Source organism: Callorhinus ursinus, unplaced genomic scaffold, assembly GCF_003265705.2.
Source record: "Callorhinus ursinus isolate GAN/ISIS: 27379988/994484 unplaced genomic scaffold, GSC_fseal_2.0 scaffold1, whole genome shotgun sequence".
Classification (NCBI taxonomy): Eukaryota; Metazoa; Chordata; class Mammalia; order Carnivora; family Otariidae; genus Callorhinus; species Callorhinus ursinus.
This window is the reverse complement of record NW_027397063.1, coordinates 46,159,088-46,180,007: the sequence shown is the minus strand read 5'-3', so window position 1 is coordinate 46,180,007 and position 20,920 is coordinate 46,159,088. Positions and strand designations below refer to the sequence as shown.

Here is a 20,920-nt window from a genome sequence, read left to right as displayed (position 1 = left end):
CTCAACTTGGTTTGGAGAAGAACCAAATTATATGAATGACTTACAGTGGAATTTACTTGTGACTGATTTTGTTTTTCTATGGTACCACTATATTTTGAGGATTTTGCACAGTGTAAAATGACAGAATCATAGATTGCTATGGTTTAGGCTGTATATACAGTAAAAACTATGGGTTTTAAATGTTTAAGGGAAATTCCTATGGAAAAGAAAGACATGTAGAAGAACCCTTAACAAGGTTAATGTGTATGCCCAAAGTCTTTTGCGATTTTAGTGTGTCAATTTCCTTTTAGTTCACTCAAAAATACACTTTAAAAGAAAAAAAATTCTAGATATTTGTAAGATGGAATTATACAGTATATACTCTTTTCTTGTCTGGCTTATTTCACTCAGCATCATTATTTTGAGATTCTTCCATGTTATAGCATGTATTCATTATAGCATCTCGAGTGTAATGGGCCTAAGAGCTGCCCTTGAACTCCTCTGTTTCTCCCACCTTATTCTCACGTCTTTCATCTTCTTTCAAAATCCACGCGCTGCGCACTTCTTTACCATTGCTGCTCTTACTACCCTGGTCAAATACCATCATCTCTCTCCTGGATTTTTTTTAAAAGATTTTATTTATTTATTTGTCAGAGAGAGAGCACAAGCAGGGGGAACAGCAGGCAGAGGGACAAGCAGACTCTCTGCTGAGCAGGGAGCCCAATGTGGGGCTCAATCCCAGGCCCCCGGCATCATTACCTGAGCTGAAGGCAGATGCTTAACTGACTGAGCCCCCCAGGCTCCCCTCTCCTGGATTATTTAGCAGTCTTCTGCTTGATAGTCCTGCTTCCATCCTTGCTCCCTCTGTCTTTAACCCAGCAGCCATGATAAATTAAAAAAAAAAAAATCAGATGATGTCATTCCTCTGCTCAAAAACCTCCAGTGGCTTTCTACCTCACATAGAGCATAAATGCCCAAATCCTCACCCTGGCCTGTGAGGAGTTATGATCTGTCCTCATGATTGCCTCTCTGACCTCATAACTGACTACTTCCCACTTCTTTAATTTGCCCCTTCCTGACCCACCTTTAGCCACTCAAAATGCCAGGCAAATTTCTACCTCAGGGCCTTTGCATTTGCTCTTCTCTGTCTGGAACATTCTTCCCCCGCTTACTTTCTCCCTCAACTCTTGCTGGTCTTTATTGAAATGTCACCTTGTGGAGGCCTTCCCAGACCACTCTTGAAAACTGTAGCTTTGTATTTTTAAGATTTTATTTTTAGGTAAACTCTACACCCAACGTGGGGCTCGAACTCACAACCCGGAGATCAAGAGCTGAATGCACCACTGACTGAGCCAACCAGGCACCCCTGTGTTGCCAATACATTTTACCCCCTTTCCCTGCTATTTTTCTCCATGGCACTTATTACCATTGTACATTTCATGTATTTTTATACATTTTACTTATTTTTAAAATTTCTCTCTCTCCCATTAGAATAGAAGCTTCATGGGGGCAGGATATGTTTTTTCCCCCCACTGATATATCTCTAAAACTTACAATAATGCCTGGCACATCGTTTGAATTCAACAAATTTTTCTTGATAGAAAGTGAGGCATGAGAAAGAACATAAAGAGAGTCTTGGGAAGTATGAACATTTCAGGGACATTTGAATCAATCATTCAAGTAAGGATTTAAGGATCATATTTCTATTAAATATATATTAAATATATATACTGTATATCTAGTACTTGCCTACAGCTTGATCACCTTTGGGCTGGCCCAATTTCTTTTTACTTTTTAACTTTTATAAAATAGCCTCATTGAAGTGTTGTCGACATAAATGTAAATGCTGACATGTATATATGCCTGAGACTGTCACCGTCATCAAGATAATACACGTATCTGCTCAAAAGTTTTCTCATGATCTTTTGTAACTGCCCCCTCTGTCCTTTCTTACTCCTCTGAGTCTTCCCCTCCCCACCTTGGCAAGACCCTTGGCAACCACTAATATTCTTCCTGTCACTATAGATTAGATTGCATTTTCTTGAATTTTATAAGTTGGAATCACACAGTATATACTGTTTTTTTTTTTTTTTTTGGTCTGGCGTATTTCACTCAGCATCATTATTTTGAGATTCTTCCATGCTGTAGCATATATTCATAGTTCTGTCCTTCGTTTGTTGTCGAATAATCTGTTGTACGGACACACAGGACTTTGTTAACTCTTGATGGACACTTGGGTTGTTTCTAAACGAAGCTGCCGTGAACATTCGAAAAGCGCAATTTGTTTCTGAGATTTGGGGTTGAGGATAGCAGCTTCATTTCACTAAGTGATAAATACAAAAATCAGATCAGCTCCAAGAAACTTCGTCGGGAGCAAGTGTGAGGCATTAAGCGGTTAATGTGATTTGGCCAAGCCCGTTGCTGATGTGCTGCTGACAGCCTGCTTAGCTTCCGCCTGCATTATGTTTCCTGACTAAGTGAATCATGTCAGAAGTCTTAGACACATCAGAGGTGCAGTGCTGAACACGGACGCTGATTTATGGATTCCTTGAAAGACAGCCTCAGCCTCCTAATAGGGAGGATGTGATATGACAGGATACATTGCTAATGTTCCCAGGGCACTGAACCCCAGGGTCTGCCCACTTCCTAGCCTTTGAAACTCAGTCCTGTTATAATTTTACAAAATATTTTTTGTCCTCTGCCCTCAACCGTGTATCTAGGCCAAATTCCTGTTTTCAAAGTTTTGCCAACACGCATTGTCTGTTTTTTTCACACCAATTCAAGCTGCTGCAATTGAATCTGCATTTGGATTTGGTCTGCCTGGTCTTCTCTTGGGAGACATTAACACATGACTGACAAGTTAATAGAGGGCAAAATTTGATTGCAGTGGGTTGGCTGTAGAATATGGATTTTATTTTGGCTTGTTTACAAGTGTGCTATCAGCTGTAAGAGTAAACTGTGAATATCGGTCAATTATTTTCTAAAGCCTTGTGGATTTCTTTAACCATTTAACTGATGGTTTTCCCACTGCAGACATGCTCCTGGTGTCTGAAAATCCCTCTGACTTTCCCTTTTGCTCTCATGGAGTAGTTGCTCTGGACAGCCGGGATGATGCTAAAGAATTGCTGACCCCTGATGTAAGGCTCGTTAATTATTAACACCAAGTTTGGTAATGACAATGAGAAATGAAAGCATTTCAGATCCTTCTTCTAAAGGGTCCTAGAGAAGTCACTTTCCTTCCTTTAGGGGTGGAGGGTGCAAGGAGTCCCTCTAAGTCTGGTCTGTTCAAAGTTGATTTACTTACTGCAAAAGTGTACATGGTGAGTACGGTAAGTTTGGAATGTGTGGAAAGATGGGAAGACTTTTCAACTCGATGGCAACCACTGTTTTGTTTGGTATCGGTCTTTATAAGTCTTTCTTCTTTTTTTTTTTCTATTTGGGGTTTTTATAGTTGGTTTGGTGTTTTTTTTTTTAATAAAAGAGCATAATCACACTGCATATACTGTTCAGTGTACAGTTTGCTTTTTTGATTGCTCCTGTAATATAAGCATTTTCAGTGTTCTTACAAACTCTTCATAAACATTTAAATGAATACTTAATATTTTACCAGACATTTGTCCTGTAGTGTAGTTAGCCATTCTCCTATTGTTAGACTCAAAGATTTTCTGTTTTGTTTTCTACTGCGGTAAGTATCTTTGTAGGTAAATGCTTTTTCTGTATATTAGATTCACCTTATGCTACATTCCCCAAAGTGAAATTACTAGGCAAGGATTATGAATTTTTTATAGTCTCTTGATACATATGCTAAATTAACCACTAGAAAGATCGTACAGATTTCTACCCTCTGGGAGTGTGTGAGAACACACATCTCATCACGTGCAGCAGCTTCTTAGGGTGCGGTTCTCCGGTGCTGTGGTTTTTTCTTTTCTGAAACACTTCCCTTTGAATAAAGTTGGGGGGATATAGGGAAGCCCCCAAAATAAGCAACCCATCAGATATTGGTGCTACTTTCTGCCATAACGATGGAAGGCAAAATAATTTACCTCATAGAGCCAGCTAATGATCAATGGCTGGAAGGGAGAGGAGGGGAGCAGGGCATCGAAGGAAAGTCCTAAAACTTCTGGAAGTTAAACAAGCCTTCCTAATTCTCTTTTAAGGGATAGGCAGACTGTGGGTGACCAAGTGCCAACAGGGCTGATCTGCACTGCTTTGAACAGAGCTGTCACACCTCGGGCTGTGGCGATCTGTTTCATTCCCTTTGACAGCCCGTGGAGAGTAGGGAGGTGTGACACGCAGCGGGGGTGAGGGGCTTACTGCAGCCATTAGGCAAATGAAGATATGGCCATCTGTTTCTCTTTTTACAGCAGGCCATGGACATCTTGGGCTTTCTTCCTGAGGAGAAGCGTGGATCCTATAAACTCATTGGAGCCATCATGCACTTTGGAAACATGAAATTTAAACAGAAACCCAGAGAAGAACAAGTGGAGGCAGATGGCACAGAAAGTAAGAATTACTTTGAGGCCATGGCGCATACTCTCTTCAGTTCCCCGACCCCAGGCCTGCTCCCTTTTCCTGGCAGTTACTTCGCCTCTCGGTTTTTGAAAATGTTGAAACTGATCAGCAATCTCCCTTGATTGCTGCTCCTCAAAATTATTCTCTTAACTACCCTTCTGATGTATAATTCTTGTATCTCAGAATGAGAAGCAGTCCTTAATTATTGCCAGAAAATTTGCTAAACGTGGGTAATAGAGGCTTGACAAGGAGAGAGCCCTGCTGTCAGCACATAGCCCGCTGAGAAAAACAGAGACAGGAGCAAATTACCAGAAGATGTATTAAGTGACATAATGGAGGTGTGGACAAAGATCGTTAGAATTCCCGAGGTAGAGTTTCCATTGGGTTGAGACCGCAATGGCTTCATCTCCCTTTGTTTTTCATTCACATGAAAAAAATCTGTAGTCTTGCCTGTTTACCAAAAAGATCTGAGGCGTCTTACATTGAATGATCTGTCTAGAATGAACGTTAAAATAGAAAATCACAATTAGGAAAAGAAGAAAGCATAGTTATTGTAATTATTTCATTTAATATTAAACTTCCTGGCTACTAAAACACAAAGGAGAAAACCCATTCATTCAAGTCTTTCAATAAATATATTTTTTTAAATTTTATATTTTCAGTTGTGGTAAAACATACATAATATAAAGTTTACCATTTTAACTGCTTTTAAGTGTATAGTTCAGTGATATTAAGTACATTCACAGTGTCCTGCAACCATCACCAGTATCCATCTCCAGAACTTTTTCATCATCCTAAAAAGAAACTCTGTACCTGTTAATAACTCCCTATTACCCCCTTTTCTAAACCCCTCTCAACCATTATTCTGCTTTCTGTCTCTACGAATTTGCCTACTCATGTAAGCGGGATCCTACAGTATTTGTCTTTCTATGTCTGGCTTATTTCACTTAACCTAATGTCTTCAAGATTCATCCATGTTATAGTGTGTGTCAGAATTTCATTCCTTTCTAAAGCTGAATAATATTTCATTGTATGTATATTTCACATTTTGTTCCATTTATCCATTTATGGACATTTGAGTTGCTTCTACCTTTCACTACTGTGATTAATACTGTTGTGAACATTGGTGTTTAGCCCAGAGAGGGACTTGCTGGATTAAATGGTAATTCTATGTTAAAGTTTTTTGAGGAACCATACCATACTCTTTTCCATAGTGACTGCATCATTTTACATTCCCACCAGTGATGCCATAATGTTATCAATTTCTCCACGTATTTGTCAACATTTATCATTTCTTATTAAAATTTTTTTTTAATAGTAGCCATCCTAATGGGTATAAGGTAGCCCCTGCTACCAACTCTTCATTTCTCAGTCTTTAGTAAATGTCAGCTGGATTCTCAGTTGCCCTGACTCTTAGCATCATCCTAAACTCCTTTGTCTCTGCCTTGTTGTGGCTACCTTTAAATATATATAAAACTCATCACGGGCGCCTGGGTGGCTCAGTCGTTAAGCGTCTGCCTTCGGCTCAGGCCATGATCCCAGAGTCCTGGGATCGAGTCCCACATCGAGCTCCCTGCTCAGTGGGCAGCCTTCTCCCTCTCCTACTCCCCCTGCTTGTGTTCCTGCTCTCGTTGTCTCTGTCTCTGTCAAATAAATAAATAAAATCTTTAAAAAACAAACAAACAAAAACTCATCACTACTTCCCATGATCATGTCCAGTGCTACCATAGCCTGAGCCATTGTTTCTTACCAGATTATTACAATAGCTTCTTTATTGGTCTCCCTGTCTTCACCCTTGTCTCATTACTGATAGTTCTGCACAGAACAGCCAGTGGTGATCCTTTCATGCTGTAAGTCAGTTCATGTCTTCTCTTCATTCTAGACTCATCAATAGCTCCCATCTTACTTAAACCCTAAGTCCTTTTTCTAAAAAAAGGTTTATTTATTTATTTGAGAGAGAGAGAGTGTGTGTGTATGTGCACACAGAGGGGGAGGGAGAGAGAGAATCCCCAAGCAGACTCCATGCTGAGCACAGAGCCCAAAGAGGGGCTCAATCCCAGGACCTTGAGATCATAACTTGAGCTGGAACCAAGAGTCGGACACTCAACCGACTGAGTCACCCAGGCACCTCCTAAACTGCAAGTTCTCATCATAGCTTCCTTGTCCTCTGTGATATTTCTAAATCTCTCTAATCCCATCTTCTGTGATATTGTGATTTATAATAAAAGAAATTATATTTGATCTTTGGTCCAGTTTTTGATACAGAGTTCTTAAAACACTTGGAATTTTTCTAAGTGATGAGAGCAATACAAGTGATTTGGTTATGTTAGTGAGGTGACTTTTGGACTGTAGCTAAGGATGGCGGCTGGTCAGTATAGGAACTAACTGTGTGGTTAGACAGATGGAACTTTCAGTCCCACCTCCAACGGGGGAGAAGAGAGCGCTCAGGATCGATTTCTATCACCAATGGCCAATGATTTAACCAGTCATGTCCTTGAAATGAAGTCTCTATAAAAACCCAAAAGGACAGGTTTGGAGAGCTTCCAGGTTGGTGAACCCATGAAGATTTGGGGAGGAAACTGTACTCTGCACTCTTTTCCTGTACTTTGCCCTCTGCCTTCTATTCCATCTGGTTGTTCCTATGTTATATCTTTTTATAATAAACTGTTCCTATGGTAAGTAAAATGTTCCTCTGAGTTCTGTGAGTCCCTAGCAAATTAATTGAACCCAAGGAGAGGGTCCCTGGAGCCATGAATCTATAGCCTGTGAGTCAATAGCCCAGGAGACAACCTGGACTTGCAACTAACATCTGAAGTGGGGGAGTAACAATCTTGTAGAACTGAACACTTAACCCATGGAACCTGATGCTGTCTTTGGACAGAATTGAGTTGAATTATAGGATACCCAACTGGTGTTGCAGAATTGCTTGGTGTGGAATCACCCACCCACCCCCACCGACCCCTATCCTCAGAATAGGGTACAGAAGCTTCACCTACCCTTTCTCCTTCTCTCATCCCCTTCTCTCAGCCCCACTAATCTCTCCGCTCTTTTTAGAGCATGTGAGCACTCCTGTTTCAGGACTTTCTCACTGACTGCTCTGTCTTTCTGGAGCTCTTTTTTCCTAGGCATCTCCATGGCTTACTTCCTCACTTTATTAAGGTGTCCTCTTAAATTTTACCTTATCAGAAAAGCCTTCCCTGACCACTCCCACCACCTTCCTATCGCTCTCTATCCGCTTATCCTGAATACTTTTTCTTTGTGTCGTTCATACAGCTTTTTTTTTTTTCTTAACTGACCATCCTACACCTCAATCCCTATCAGATGTAAACTCCTTAAGAGCAAGAACTTAATCTGGTGTGTTCAGTGCTGTGTTTCTAGGTTTTAAAACAGTGCCTGGCGCCTGGTAGTAGATAATCATTTCTTAAAAGAATCCTACTTACTTAGGGACAATCACTGTTAATGCCACAGGACCTATCTTTCATGTGTTTTTATAGTTGAATATGCACAGGGAACTTTTTAAAATATATATGTTCATACTCTTCAGGTTCCTTACTAGAGTTTTTCACTAAATTATATGTGAACATCTTCCGTCTTTTCTGCAATATCTTTTTAGATGGCTACAAAATGTCCCATTGTATGAATAATTAGTTTAAATATCTCTTATTAAATATTGAATTTATTTCATCATGAACAAATTTTTGGTGAACATCCTTACAGATTCAAAGATATATATAAAATTTTCTTAGAATAAACTTCTAAGAGTAAATTTTTTTCTCAAGCTGCCCTATGTTATGTGTTATAATATATGGGAATATGTTATATTCCCATCACCAGCATCTGAGAGTAACTTTTTCACTACGTTCACTAATATTAAGTTATTTTTCTATTGTCAAGTAGCCAGCTTTTGTTTTATTATATTTTCTCAAGCTGCCCTATGTTATATGTTATACTATATGGGAATATGTTATATTCCCATCACCAGCATCTGAGAGTAACTTTTTCACTACGTTCACTAATATTAAGTTATTTTTCTACTGTCAAGTAGCCAGCTTTTGTTTTATACTTAAATATTAATAAAGTTAATTTTTATGTTACCTATTTGCGTTGTTTTGTTTTCGGATTTTTGTTTCCATCCTTGGCCTACTTTTAAAATTGAAAACATTTTTGTTTGGAACAATTGACATTTTCTTACTGATTTCTAAGGGCTGTTAACATATTAAGCTTTGGTGATTTTTTTCCCCAGTTAACCATGGAAGGAGGATTGGAGGAGCTGGACAGATGGAGAAGAGGGTGGAAAGGGAGAAGGCACCCAAACCGAAGGGGGCATTCTTGCCTTTGCTTCTTTCTTGAGTGCCAACCCCACATTTCTTTCTACTGCATAATCTCCTGGTATCCTAAACTGCATGGCTAAAATGAATACCCTCTTCTCCTCCCATGTGATGTCTTCCTGTTGACTTCTCTGTTTGTATTCACGATGCTGCTCCTTCCTCTACTTCTCAGGGCAGAACCCTCTTGGTCATTTTTCTGTCTTTTCCCATTTCTTATTACCAGTTTAGACCATCAGCGCCTTGCATGTTGGCATCTTGCAGTGGGTTCACTTTCTCTCTACTCTTCCCGCTCTGATCTGCCTTGCACACGTGCACAAAATTAATCATTGTGAAGCCTGATTCTATACCATTTCTTTACTAAAAGTCCCTTAATGTTTCCCCATTATTCAAAGATCACCTTGTAGTGATTGGCGTCAGAAGTCTTCTGTGACCAGAAATCGCTCGCTTTTCTCAGTTTATTGCTCACCCCCTGACTTCATGGTCCAGTCTTTGGCCATACCAGCTCTCTCCTACTGCAATGCCTGTAAGTCATGCTGTTCTGTCTCAGAAATTCTTGTTCTTCTTGTATTTGCCTATCAAAACCCTTCTCATCTTTCAAGGCTCAGATCAAGTACTATATCTTTATTGAAATATTCCCTGGTCAGGCAGTCCAGAAGGGATCTCTCCTTCTTTCATACTTTCATAATAATTGATTTCTTTGTCTCTGATAAGCAATTGTTTTACTGACTTGTTATTTTTTTTCTGTTTTATTTAGTCTCATGGATTATAAACTCCTTGATGTCAAATTTCTTGTCTTGTTTATCTCTCTTGCTACAGGATCTAGCACTTAGGCCTTTCACTTGCACACAGCAAGTGATCAGTAAACTTTGTTTAATAAATTAGGGAAGTGTGAACAGCTCAGAAACAATATTATAACTCTACATAAAAGGTAACAGTTGAATGTCATTCTTTTAACCCCTCTTCCACATTAGCCAGGTTGTGGATTGACAAAACTGGATTCTGTTCCTTTCTTTATATCTGATTGTTTACATATGGGATTGAACTAGGATGAAATTATAAGGTTGGAGAAAATTGCCTTTTGTTTTCCTCTACCGCGTTACTTGTTTTCAGGTAAAGTCAGACTTCATTCTATCTTCTTGACTTAAAAAGCACTTACTAGGGGAGCCTGGGTGGCTCAGTCAGTTAAGCGTCCAGCTCTTGGTTTTGGCTCAGGTCATGATCTCAGGGTCCTGGGATCGAGCCTTGTGTTAGGCTCCATGCTCAGCGCAGCGTCTGCTTGAGATTCTTTCCCCCTCCCCCTTCCTCTCCCTCCCCCTCCTCTCCTGCCCCTGCTTATGTGTGTTCTCTCTCTCTCTCTCTCTCTCTCTCTCTCTTAAATAAATAAACTAACAAAATCTTAAAAAAAAATGTATTTATTAGACCTGGCTACCATTCTCTAGAGAGTAGCTCTCAAACTCTGTTTAACATTGGACCCACCCAAGGAGCTTGACATTTCTGGAGCTCAGGCCTCACCCAGACCAATCTGTGTAGGTACAGGCATCATTGTCTGTTTTGACATCTTGCCAGGTGACCCCAATGTGCACCTAAGTCTGAGGACCACTATAATATGGACTCTGTTCTCAAATCTTCATGTATGTCAGAATCTCCTGGGGAATATGATAAAATAGGCCCAGATCCTAACCACCTTCAGCAAGCCGAGTCCTTGGTGCCTTTATGAGCTCTCCAGGCTATTCTGATCCACGCCAGTGTTTGAGAACGCCTGGTCTTGCTAAACTATCAGACAGCCTAATGAAAATCCATGGGTTTATTCACAAGGTCCTAGGGCGTGATGGTGGGAATTTCATAAAGCCTCTTTTGAGAACACATCAGGTCATACGATGAAAATGTGTTCACAGACCTTGCTGTGTTCATAATAAACATTTCCTGAATGTCAGATGGATATTTATTCATAGACGTAAACTATTTTCACCTTGGTTGTGAAACTTGGTGCAAATGAAGTAATTTATTTTTTAGAACAAGATGACTATTGTTTTCTGTCTAAACAAAACAAAACACAACAAGAAACCGGAGAATGTGTAATGATCTGTAGGATAAATGCAAAGTATAATACTTCTCTGTAGATACTTGGCTGTCTCTGGAGTGGGTGGGAAATAATTCTGTAATGTTGGATGCTATTTCTGTTAGAGCCTAAGGTGGGATATTGTACAGAGAATTTGGGTTTCCTTTGTTCATGGATAAAAATAGACTTAAAGGACTGTCCTTAACACTGGAAAAAGGAGGCATGAGTTTGTGGCTATTATTACCTGTATTGTCCATCTGAATGCTTCCAAAGCTCAGAAAACTGAATTCCTGTCTTTTTTTTCCTGAACAGATACTGTGGAATTGTTCATTTTTCACATTGTTGGTTAGTATTCATTTCCACTCAGATTGATCAGGCACATTACATTTCTCTCTCTCTTTTAGATATTTTCATTCTAGCTTATGTGCTCTTTAAAGTCCCTTCCAGTGCAAAAAGGCCATGATTCTGATCCACTGGATTCTCCACTTGAAATAATCATGCTTTTGTCTCCAAATATGGCACTCTTAGCACGGATGTCTCAGCATAGGATGAACACGTCTGCTCTACTTTTGATTTTTCCATTTGTTTTCCCAAATAGGCTTTGCGTTTTGAAAGGTTTCATAGCAACTGAGTACCTGGGCCATTATCACTGACATAGAGTAGGTGTGTAGCTTGTAGAAATGTGTGTATAATATGTATTGATTTTAGTTAACAAGCAAATAAACATTTCAAGCTTTTTAAGCCTTTGTGAAAATTTCAAAGGCCCACAAAAGGAAATGGATATAGATAATACAAATGACATATTAGCTGTCTAATTGTTTTTTGTTTTTATCTTATTCCCTGTCTGTTGTTATTGCTCAGGAAATCTTGTACTTTTTAGTGAAGTAAGGAATGACTGCATTTCCTTCTATTGTAAGACATTATTTTACAAAGTGACTATATCAGATATGCTAGCATATATCAGCATTCATCAAAAAATGTAGGATGCGTTTCAGATGAATGAAATATTCCTTTTATTTGATAGCTGAAGAAATCTACAATTGGAAATGTGCTTATAACTTTTTCCTGTGGTTTTTCTCTTGTACTATTGTCATTTTTAAAAACACATGATGTGATACATGCTTATTTACTCTTTCTGATAACACTCATTCTTCCCCCACTTTCCTTAGCAAATGGAGGCACTGTTTTAGAATAATGCCATCGTGTGGGTTGTAAGTATTCCTGTTGGGCAGCAGAGGGCACTATGGAGCAAACAGAGACCTCACAGGAAAAGGTTTTTGATAAATACAAGTGTCCTGGCTTATGTTGATTATTGGTGGTTGTCTTGAATTATCAAATTACATGGCCCAAGTCTCCATTTCATTGAAAGAATCTACAGTACATATGTGGAAGGGAAAAATAGGCAAGAAATAAGGATGAGATTTTCCATGTCTGTAAGATAAATATTTCTTTTCAGAAGAGGGCCAGTATCAAGAAGTAGATTCTTTTTGTAACTGAGGTATAATTCACATGCCATGAAACTGACCGTTTTAAAGTATACAGCTCAGTGAGTTTTAACATATTCACAAGATTGTGTAACCATTATCACTATCTAATTCCAGAACATCCCATTACTTCAAAAAGAATCCTATTTTACACTTGAAACCAGTATTATGCTGTATCTTAACTAACTGGAATTTAAATAAAAACTTGAGGAAAAAAAAAAACACAAAAAGAATCCTGTACCCACTAGTAGTTACTCGCCATCCCCTTCTCTCCCTAGCAACCACAGGGGCTACTTAATATTCTTTGGAATTGTCTATTCTGGACAGTTCATATAATTGGAATCACACAATGTGTGGCCTTTTGTTTCTGGCTTCTTTCACTTAGCATAACATTTTCAAGTTAGATCCATGTTGTAGCATGCATCAATACTTCATTCCTTTTTTATGGCTGAAAAAGTTTCCATTGTATCTATATACTGCATTTTGTTTATCCATTCATCAGTTGATGGATGTTTTGGTATTTTCCACTTTTGACTGTTATGAATAATGTTACTAGAAATATTTGTGTGCAACTTTTTCTGTGAACATATGTTTTCACTTCTATTAGGTTCTATACCCGGCAGTAGAATTTCTGATTCCCAGAGTAACTCTAACTTTTCAGTAGCTGCCAAACTGTTGTCCACAGTGGCTATACCATGCTACGTTCCAACCAGCAATGTGTGGCAATTTCAATTTCTCCACACCTTCACCAATACTTGTTATTGTCTGTCTTTTTGATTATAGCAAGTCTAGTGAGTGTGAAGTGGCATTTCATTGTGGTTTGATTTGCATTTCCAAGAACTAAAGTCTTATAAACATTTAAGATTCAGACATTTTATTTCAAAACTACAGTCTTCCCTGCTACATCTGTCTAAACACACCCTCCTCTCGTTCCCTGGGGAATCTGTTTGGCTATAATGGAATGAATCTTAACAGTGTTTCCTTTTCCTTCTCCCACCTTCCCTCCCCCCCTTTCCCTCCTTGCCTTCCTTCCTTTCTTCTGACCAGGTGCTGACAAAGCCGCTTTCCTCATGGGCATTAATTCCTCCGAGTTGGTGAAGGGCTTGATCCACCCCAGAATCAAAGTTGGCAATGAATATATTACTAGAGGTCAAAATGTAGAATAGGTAGGGTGATCTTTCCAGAGCATTATGACTCTATGATCTTGTAATAAATGTATACATATTGTACTTGTTATTTTTCAGCTTCTGATGATGTCTGCAACAAGAGCTTCTATAAAAAAGCAAGTAAGAGCTCTTGTGATGAGTGTTTGGAATGTTTTCCCTTGTGATGCATACCACGGTAAATGCTCTTGTGTTAAGAATCTTTCCAGATTCTTTTTAAAAAATTTTTATTGTTATGTTAATCATCATACATTACATCATTAGTTTTTGATGTAGTGTTCCATGATTCATTGTTTGCGTATAACACCCAGTGCTCCAAGCAGAACGTGCCCTCTTTAATACCCATCACCAGGCTAACCCATCCCCCCACCCCCCCTACAACCCTCAGTTTGTTTTTCAGAGTCTATCGTCTCTCATGATTCTTAATATACTGTTTGATACTTTTCTCGTAGGTAACAAGTCTCTTTGCAGATGGAGGCAAGCCTTTTACTTGTGACCAACATCTTTGTTGTCCAACTAAGAAGCTTTCAAAGCTATTAGTTCTGACGTGAATAAAATTGGCATCCCCCGCCTGTTTGGAATATTGACTTTTTAGAGTAAGAGGCACAGTAGTTGAGATAGGGTTTTAAAATATAGGCTCAAGTTAGTATTTGAAGGAGGGATGTTGAGAGCAGAAATGAGAGATGGAAGGTCATGTGGGTTTTGTGCAGCATCCAGGAGAATTGTTTTAATGATAAAATAACAAGTGCTCCGAGGACTGCTGATCCTGAGGCTTGGTCAGAATGCAGTAAATGTTCCCAGGGCTGCCGGGTAATGAGACCATCTAAGTATGCTAGTGCATTTCAAAATAATAATTTACACCTTTAATGCATACGAGTCAGTATGTGATAGCCATGCTGCAGTAACACATACACACTGAAATCTCAGCTGACAGGAAACTAAATATTTCTTTCTTACATCAAGTCCAATACAGATTGGACCACCTTCTTTCATACTGTAGTTTGGCCACCTATAACACGTGGCCTCCAAAGATGCTGTACATGGTGAACAGATCATTTGTAGAAAAAGTACACCCACCTTAACAGCTTGGGGCTAGAAGTGATGTCATTTTCACTAATATTCTATTGGTGAAAATTAGTCTAATTACCCCCTTAGCTACAGGGGGGCTGAGAAATGGAAATTCCACCTCTTTGCTGGGTGCTTTTCCAGAAATCCCTTTCTGGAAAGAGGGAATGGTACGATCACGTAGAGTACGCATAAAGCATTCACAGGCATTGTCTCCTTCTGTTCTTACAACAATACTCGGAGGTAAAGATAGCAGGCATACTGACGTTTTCCCAGTTGGGGAATCTAAGGGTTAGGGAACATAAGTAACACTGCAAAGGGCACCTGAATATCAGCTGATATTCAGGTGACATTGAGATTGTCTTACTCTACATACGTTTTAAATCTGAAAATGAGATAGACAAATGTACAAATCTGTGATAGAAGACAGTTATTTTGATGACAATAAACTCCACTTCTTTTTGGTATATTAAAGCATCTGGTGTGACTATGTTATTTAAAACATTTCAGCGATTTCCTAGTTTAACTTACTCTATCAATCAATAACTCTACCTCTATCATAATACTAGACTGAACCCATCAGTTTCTATTTTTGCTCTCCCTCCTCAGTGGACCTCCTTGAGGCTATGGACTGTGATCAGTTCATTTTGGTACCCTTGGCCTCTAGCAAGTGCCCTGCAAGTAGTAGGTGCTCCATAGACGTTAAGATAAACTAAATATTGAGCTGAATTTGAACCGTGATCAGCAGGACAAGTAGTTGAGCTATTGCTTATAGTGAGGTTAGGGGTGTTGGCAGTTTCTTGCTTTTTAACACATTAGCCATGACATGCATGCATGACATGCTATGATTATAGAACAGGGACTTGCTCTGTGTAAAACTAATGAGCCCAGAGGAGGATTAAAATCAAACCTTCGCCTCTTTAATAGTGTGTTCTCAGGAACTGAGTTACCACCAGCCTTTACTATAATAGAACCAGTGAAGCAAACTAATGTATTATTATCCAACATTAAAAGAAAAAAAAAAATCCTCATCTTCCATCCTCTCTGTCTCCAGCTCCTGGAGACAGAGTAAGAAAGCACACTGTAAGGCTTTTCTTTTCTTAGGAATTTTACTGACTTTATAGAGACAATTGCCACTGCTAAGAATAGAGATGTATATGCTCTGTTGATGACAATTGCAAAAGATGGCAAAAATTCTTGCAGTGTTAACACTTACAGAATTTGGTCCCAGCTCGAATGCTGAGTAACTCTGGGAACTTGGTCAAATATCTTCACCTCTCTGAGCACCCAGCAAAGAGGTGGCATTCCTCTGTGTCTCAGTGGAGGGGTGACTGGAATCTAAATAGGACGATCCTTCAGATGTGAGTGTGTCCTGCACATTGTAGGGGTTTTGCGTTCTTGCTCCCATGTGCTCACTGCCCATAGCACTCAGTCAAGATGACAGTTGGAAGAACGCCCTCCCTATTTTCAAATGCACTCCTCCTTTAGGGGCAGGTCCCCTCCGCAGTTGAGAGGCACTACATGTCATTATCAAGAACTAATGTCCTTCATGTCCAGTATTTTATGATTCCATGAGAGTCCTAACTATGCCTGTTAGAAATAAGTTGTTTTAATTTTAAAAGATTAAAAATGATTAAAAAAATCATAATAGTAACCACTGAGCATAGGCTAAGTGCTTTGTGTAGATGTCTCATTCAATTGGACAACAAGCCTACAAAATTTATCTTTTTTGGGGGGGGGAGAGAGAGAGTGTGGGAGGAGGGGGAGGGGCAGAGGGAGAAGGAGAGAGACTCTCAAGCAGATTCCAAGCCCAGTACGGAGCCTGAGGCAGGGCTTGATCTCACGACTTTGAGATCATGACCTGAGCTGAAATCAAGAGTTGGGCACTTAATTGACTGCGCCACCCAGGCACCCCTACAAAATTGATCTTATTTATATTTCCATTTTATAGTTAAAGACGGTAAACTTTACAAAGATTAACTGCTCAAGGTAGCATAGGAAATATTGGAGGGAAGTTGGGGAAGTAAGAAAAGCAGAAAGGGGTTAGGAGAGCAGGAACTAACATGCGTTGGGTACCAAGTGCCAAACGTTGTGTTACATATATTTACATCCTCTGTCTCATTGACTCTCTCCCTATGACCTTGGCAGATGCATATTTTAATGTTATTTTACAGATGAGAAAGGCAGGGGTCCAAGTGGTTACAAATATAACTCCATTTCTGTTTGGTGGTTGTTTTTGTTCTATTGTGTGCTATTGCTCTCCAGTGATCAGGTTCCTGTGAGGTTATTTGAAAAAGAGCTAAGGAATGAGTCCGTGTAGTCCCTGAAAAGTGGAAGTGTAGGTCTAGCTGCCTAAGTCTTCCTTCATTGGATAGAAAATGATGAAAATGATTCATTAGTAAGCCGTATGTTGGTTTATTGGTTTCAGTCAGCAGACGCCGTACCATCTATATCTTCCTCTGACTACATCTTCCGGCTTCTTCCTGTTTCTTCACTACTCTCCACCCCTGACCAGTTTCCCTCCCACCCCCACTTCCGAATATTTATGGAGTTAAAAGGGGGTAAGCAAGTTCGTCCTGTTCTTTTTCAAGTTTCAAAGTGACTGCTGTAGACAGAGAGTGATTTCCTCAGGGCTCCAGAGGATAAAAATCATTCTATGTGCTTTATTTGTGTGGGTGTGCTCTTGACGTCCATAGTAAAAAACTGTAACGCCATCCGGCTTATGGATTACTGTGGCAATGACTCAAGATAACTGATCAGAGAGTGGGTGACTCATACCTAAATCACCACCAGACACCAACTGGCTCCTCTGTGTGCTTTCTCCTGGGCAGCTGAAGGATGGATGGGATAGGCTGATTTTTAAATGTTAAGTGGTTGGAGCACATTCTGCTTCCAGGCTTGGAGAATGTCTAGCTGAAATCCACTCCTACTTGGAGTCGGTCAGAAACCCGCTACTCCAGTGGCACCTTTACATCATGGAAGTGGCATCTGCATTTATACGGCATTAGCCAGCCCGGAGGCTGGAGCTCTCCCCATTAGGTTACATTAGAGCCTTTGCCACATACCTCCAGGGGCGGGAAATGCAGCCTGAGTTTTACAGTAGGAGAATCTGAGATTGATGCGCTAAATTGCCATTCTCCACATAGGGAGTTGAGAGCAACCCTGGGAACTGATAGAATAAAGAATGTGGAAGCTGAGGCTAGAAAGAACCTTCAAAAACATTCAGGTGAGGAGATCTGCCATCCAGAGAGCTTAGGCCACTTGCCAAAGGTTATACAATTTATTAGCAGCAACGACAGCAGTGGAACAAGGGCTGGGCATTCCAGATCCCTAACCTGCTCTACCAGTATTTTGCAAACTTCATGGTGCACAGGAATCTGCAGGGGATCGTGTTAGGGCACTGGTTCCGATTCATAGGTCTGGGACTGGAGGCCGAGAGGCTGAGGGTTGGCATCTTTAACATGCTCCCGGGCGGTGCTGATGCTACAGGTCTTAGGACCACTCTTCAAATAGCAAGTCTTTAGAATGCATTACCACTCTCCACCCCCCAACTCCCGCCCCGGAAAGTTGGTCCTTTGATAATAGGAACATGATTTCTCTCACAGGACTGTCTGGTAAGGAGGCACCAGGCTGGTTTGCCTCCACGTTTCTTCTCCTCTCCTCCTCCCTTTCCTCCTTTCCTTGCTTCCTTCTTCCTTTCTTCTCATTGTAGTAAATTTCCTCTCCTGTAGCATCTCAGCAGCACACTAGAGCTACAGAAAGTCAATAGATAGATCCCAATTTTACTAGAAGGTGGCTGCTGATAGAAAATACCCAGGATTAAAATGCACACTGCTGACAGATGTGGAGTGCTTGCGATGTGATTTCCAGGTGACCTATGCTGTTGGTGCCCTGTCCAAGTCAATATATGAAAGGATGTTTAAGTGGCTGGTGGCACGAATCAACAGGGTGCTGGATGCCAAGCTGTCAAGGCAATTCTTCACTGGCATTCTTGACATCACTGGTCTCGAAATCCTTGATGTAAGTATATCGGGTTAGAATGAAGTCAACGCGTATTTATAAGGAGATCAGAAAATGTGGATTGAACGTCAGAAAATGTAGTCAAAGTATGATGAGGTTCATTCTGTGAAAACTTAAGCCACTCTGGTTGGAAAAGAGCTATTATTAATATTAAAAATAACAATAATTATAATAATGGAATTAAAAATTAATTCAGCCTTAAGGGTAAATAGAAATAAAAGAAACTTTATGATTTTGAATTTTGATATAATTACATGTTATTGTCATAATTTTTAGTTTGCAGGTATATTTGAAGGAGGTAAGAATTCAATTGAGGATTCGTTACTTGTCGGGTCTATTTGCCATCAGACTGACTGTGGTTATGATATTCTCTCTACATTTTTCCAAATGGACTTCAGTTTTATTTTATTTTTCATTGAGATGTATTTGACAATTAAAAAATGTATATGTTTAAGGTATACAACTTGCTGGCTTGGCACATATTTGCATTGTGAAATAATCACAGTCAAGTTAATTAACATACCTATCACCTCAAGTGGTTACCATTCGCTCAATTTTACTTTTATCTCTTCTTCCTACCTAATCATGTCTTTGAAGTATAACAACCTTGAGCAACTCTGCATTAATTTTACCAATGAAAAATTGCAACAGTTCTTTAATCAGCACATGTTTTTTCTGGAGCAAGAGGAGTATATGAAAGAAGACTTTGACTGGGTGCCCATTGACTTTGGTCTGGATTTACAAACCTGCATAGATCTCGTTGAGAAGGTAATGCATGTTTTTCTCCTCGTTCATTCTGATTTAAGGAGAATCGTACCTGCTTGCCATATTGATCTGTATTAGGACTCGGGCTCTGTCAGGGGATGGGAAACGGGGCAGGAGAGCTCTGCGCGTTCTCTCTTAATGAGCTTTGTGTGCAGCACCCGTGGCAACAGAACTAAAGCCTCGTGTCAGTTACCCTACTCCATCATCTCCCCCCAGACTCTCGCTGCTCCTTTGCTGCTTATGCATGGCCTCCACTGTTAATTCGTGAGGAAACTTGTCGAGATTAAAAATGGTCATGCTCTTGACTGGAAAAACACAGAGCTGAAAATATGAGCACTGTAGGGCCCGGCTGATTTAACATAAGGTGAATGAGTAGACCCAGAGCAGCTTAACGAAATTTGGCAAATTAGCATGCAAACAAACAACTGTCATAAATCCTCAAGGCACTACCTTGCAGGGTGTAGTTTGTTCATTTAATTGGACAAGTACCAGTTAGCTTAAGTAATCTATGACAATACTTCATGGCTTATTAGTAAATTAGCTGCAGTGTATGGTTTCTGAATTCAGTGATGTTCCTGTACTTTGAAATCTTTCTGTGCGCTCTGGGAAAGATTAATGGGGTTTGCCAGGGGGATCGAGGATAGTGTTTTCTGTGGCTTTGTCCATGGGAGCATGCGTGGCAGCATGTCTTGCTATAACCGTGGATTGCCGTGAATTCTGGAGCCAGGTCTGGAAGGCCAATGCCTAGTGCTTTCAATGTTCTGAATGCTCTCTTTGGCTAAGTGGTTACATCTGATTCTCAACAGCCTGGTCAGGAAGGAGCTAGGGTGCCCAACCTCTCACTGTCTTTGCGGGCCTCAGTTTTCATTGATCAGTGTCCCATCAACTTTATTTATTAGGCTGTAGATGAAACGACATCTTCCTCGAAAATAGCTATTACTCTTAACAGGAATGGATGTCACATTGATTTTATTTATTCTATAGCCAGTGAACTTCATAGAGGGAGGACAGGCTGATTAAAAAAATAATAATAATGCTAATGAACCAAACTCTGAGCTGATTAAAAATAATAATAATAATGGCCCAACCATGATTTTTTTGTAAATGTTTGTTGGCCTTATTCAAGCTGAGAAATGAAACTAAAGAACTAGAGGGACAGATTTAGCTTTTGGCAATTGTCCCCGGTAGTATCTGCTTACTGGGATTATGGTGAGATACCATTTTCGGGCAGGAAGATGGGACATAGACATTATTCAGAATCAGATAGGTCTGTGAACGTTACTGATTTTTAGTTGATCTGAAGCCCATTGACTCATTTGTGCCAGTGATTCCAAATAACACACTAGCAACATGGATGTAATTTCCTGTTGCATTTTCTACTGATATGGTAAAATGAGAAAAAACAAAAACAAAAAAAACCTGACCAGATGATAGAAAGAAAAGATAAGTCTTTGGTTTCCTATGAATGATTTCAAAGTATTCAGGTCAGGCAAATGAGGAATAATAAAACCTTTCTTGACGTGATTCTATATTTTGAAAAGACCC

The 20,920-nt window shown here is 39.8% G+C and overlaps 1 protein-coding gene across 1 annotated transcript in view; it reads left to right on the top strand.

Moving 5' to 3' along the window:
• MYH15 (myosin heavy chain 15) overlaps positions 1-20,920 on the top strand; it is a 142,971-nt gene that overhangs the window by 18,674 nt on the left and 103,377 nt on the right. The window contains 7 exon segments of the mRNA XM_073894901.1: positions 3,013-3,116; positions 4,344-4,573; positions 9,212-9,342; positions 12,970-13,079; positions 13,607-13,648; positions 18,461-18,610; positions 19,208-19,378. Coding sequence (XP_073751002.1) covers positions 3,013-3,116; positions 4,344-4,573; positions 9,212-9,342; positions 12,970-13,079; positions 13,607-13,648; positions 18,461-18,610; positions 19,208-19,378 — 938 coding nt within the window.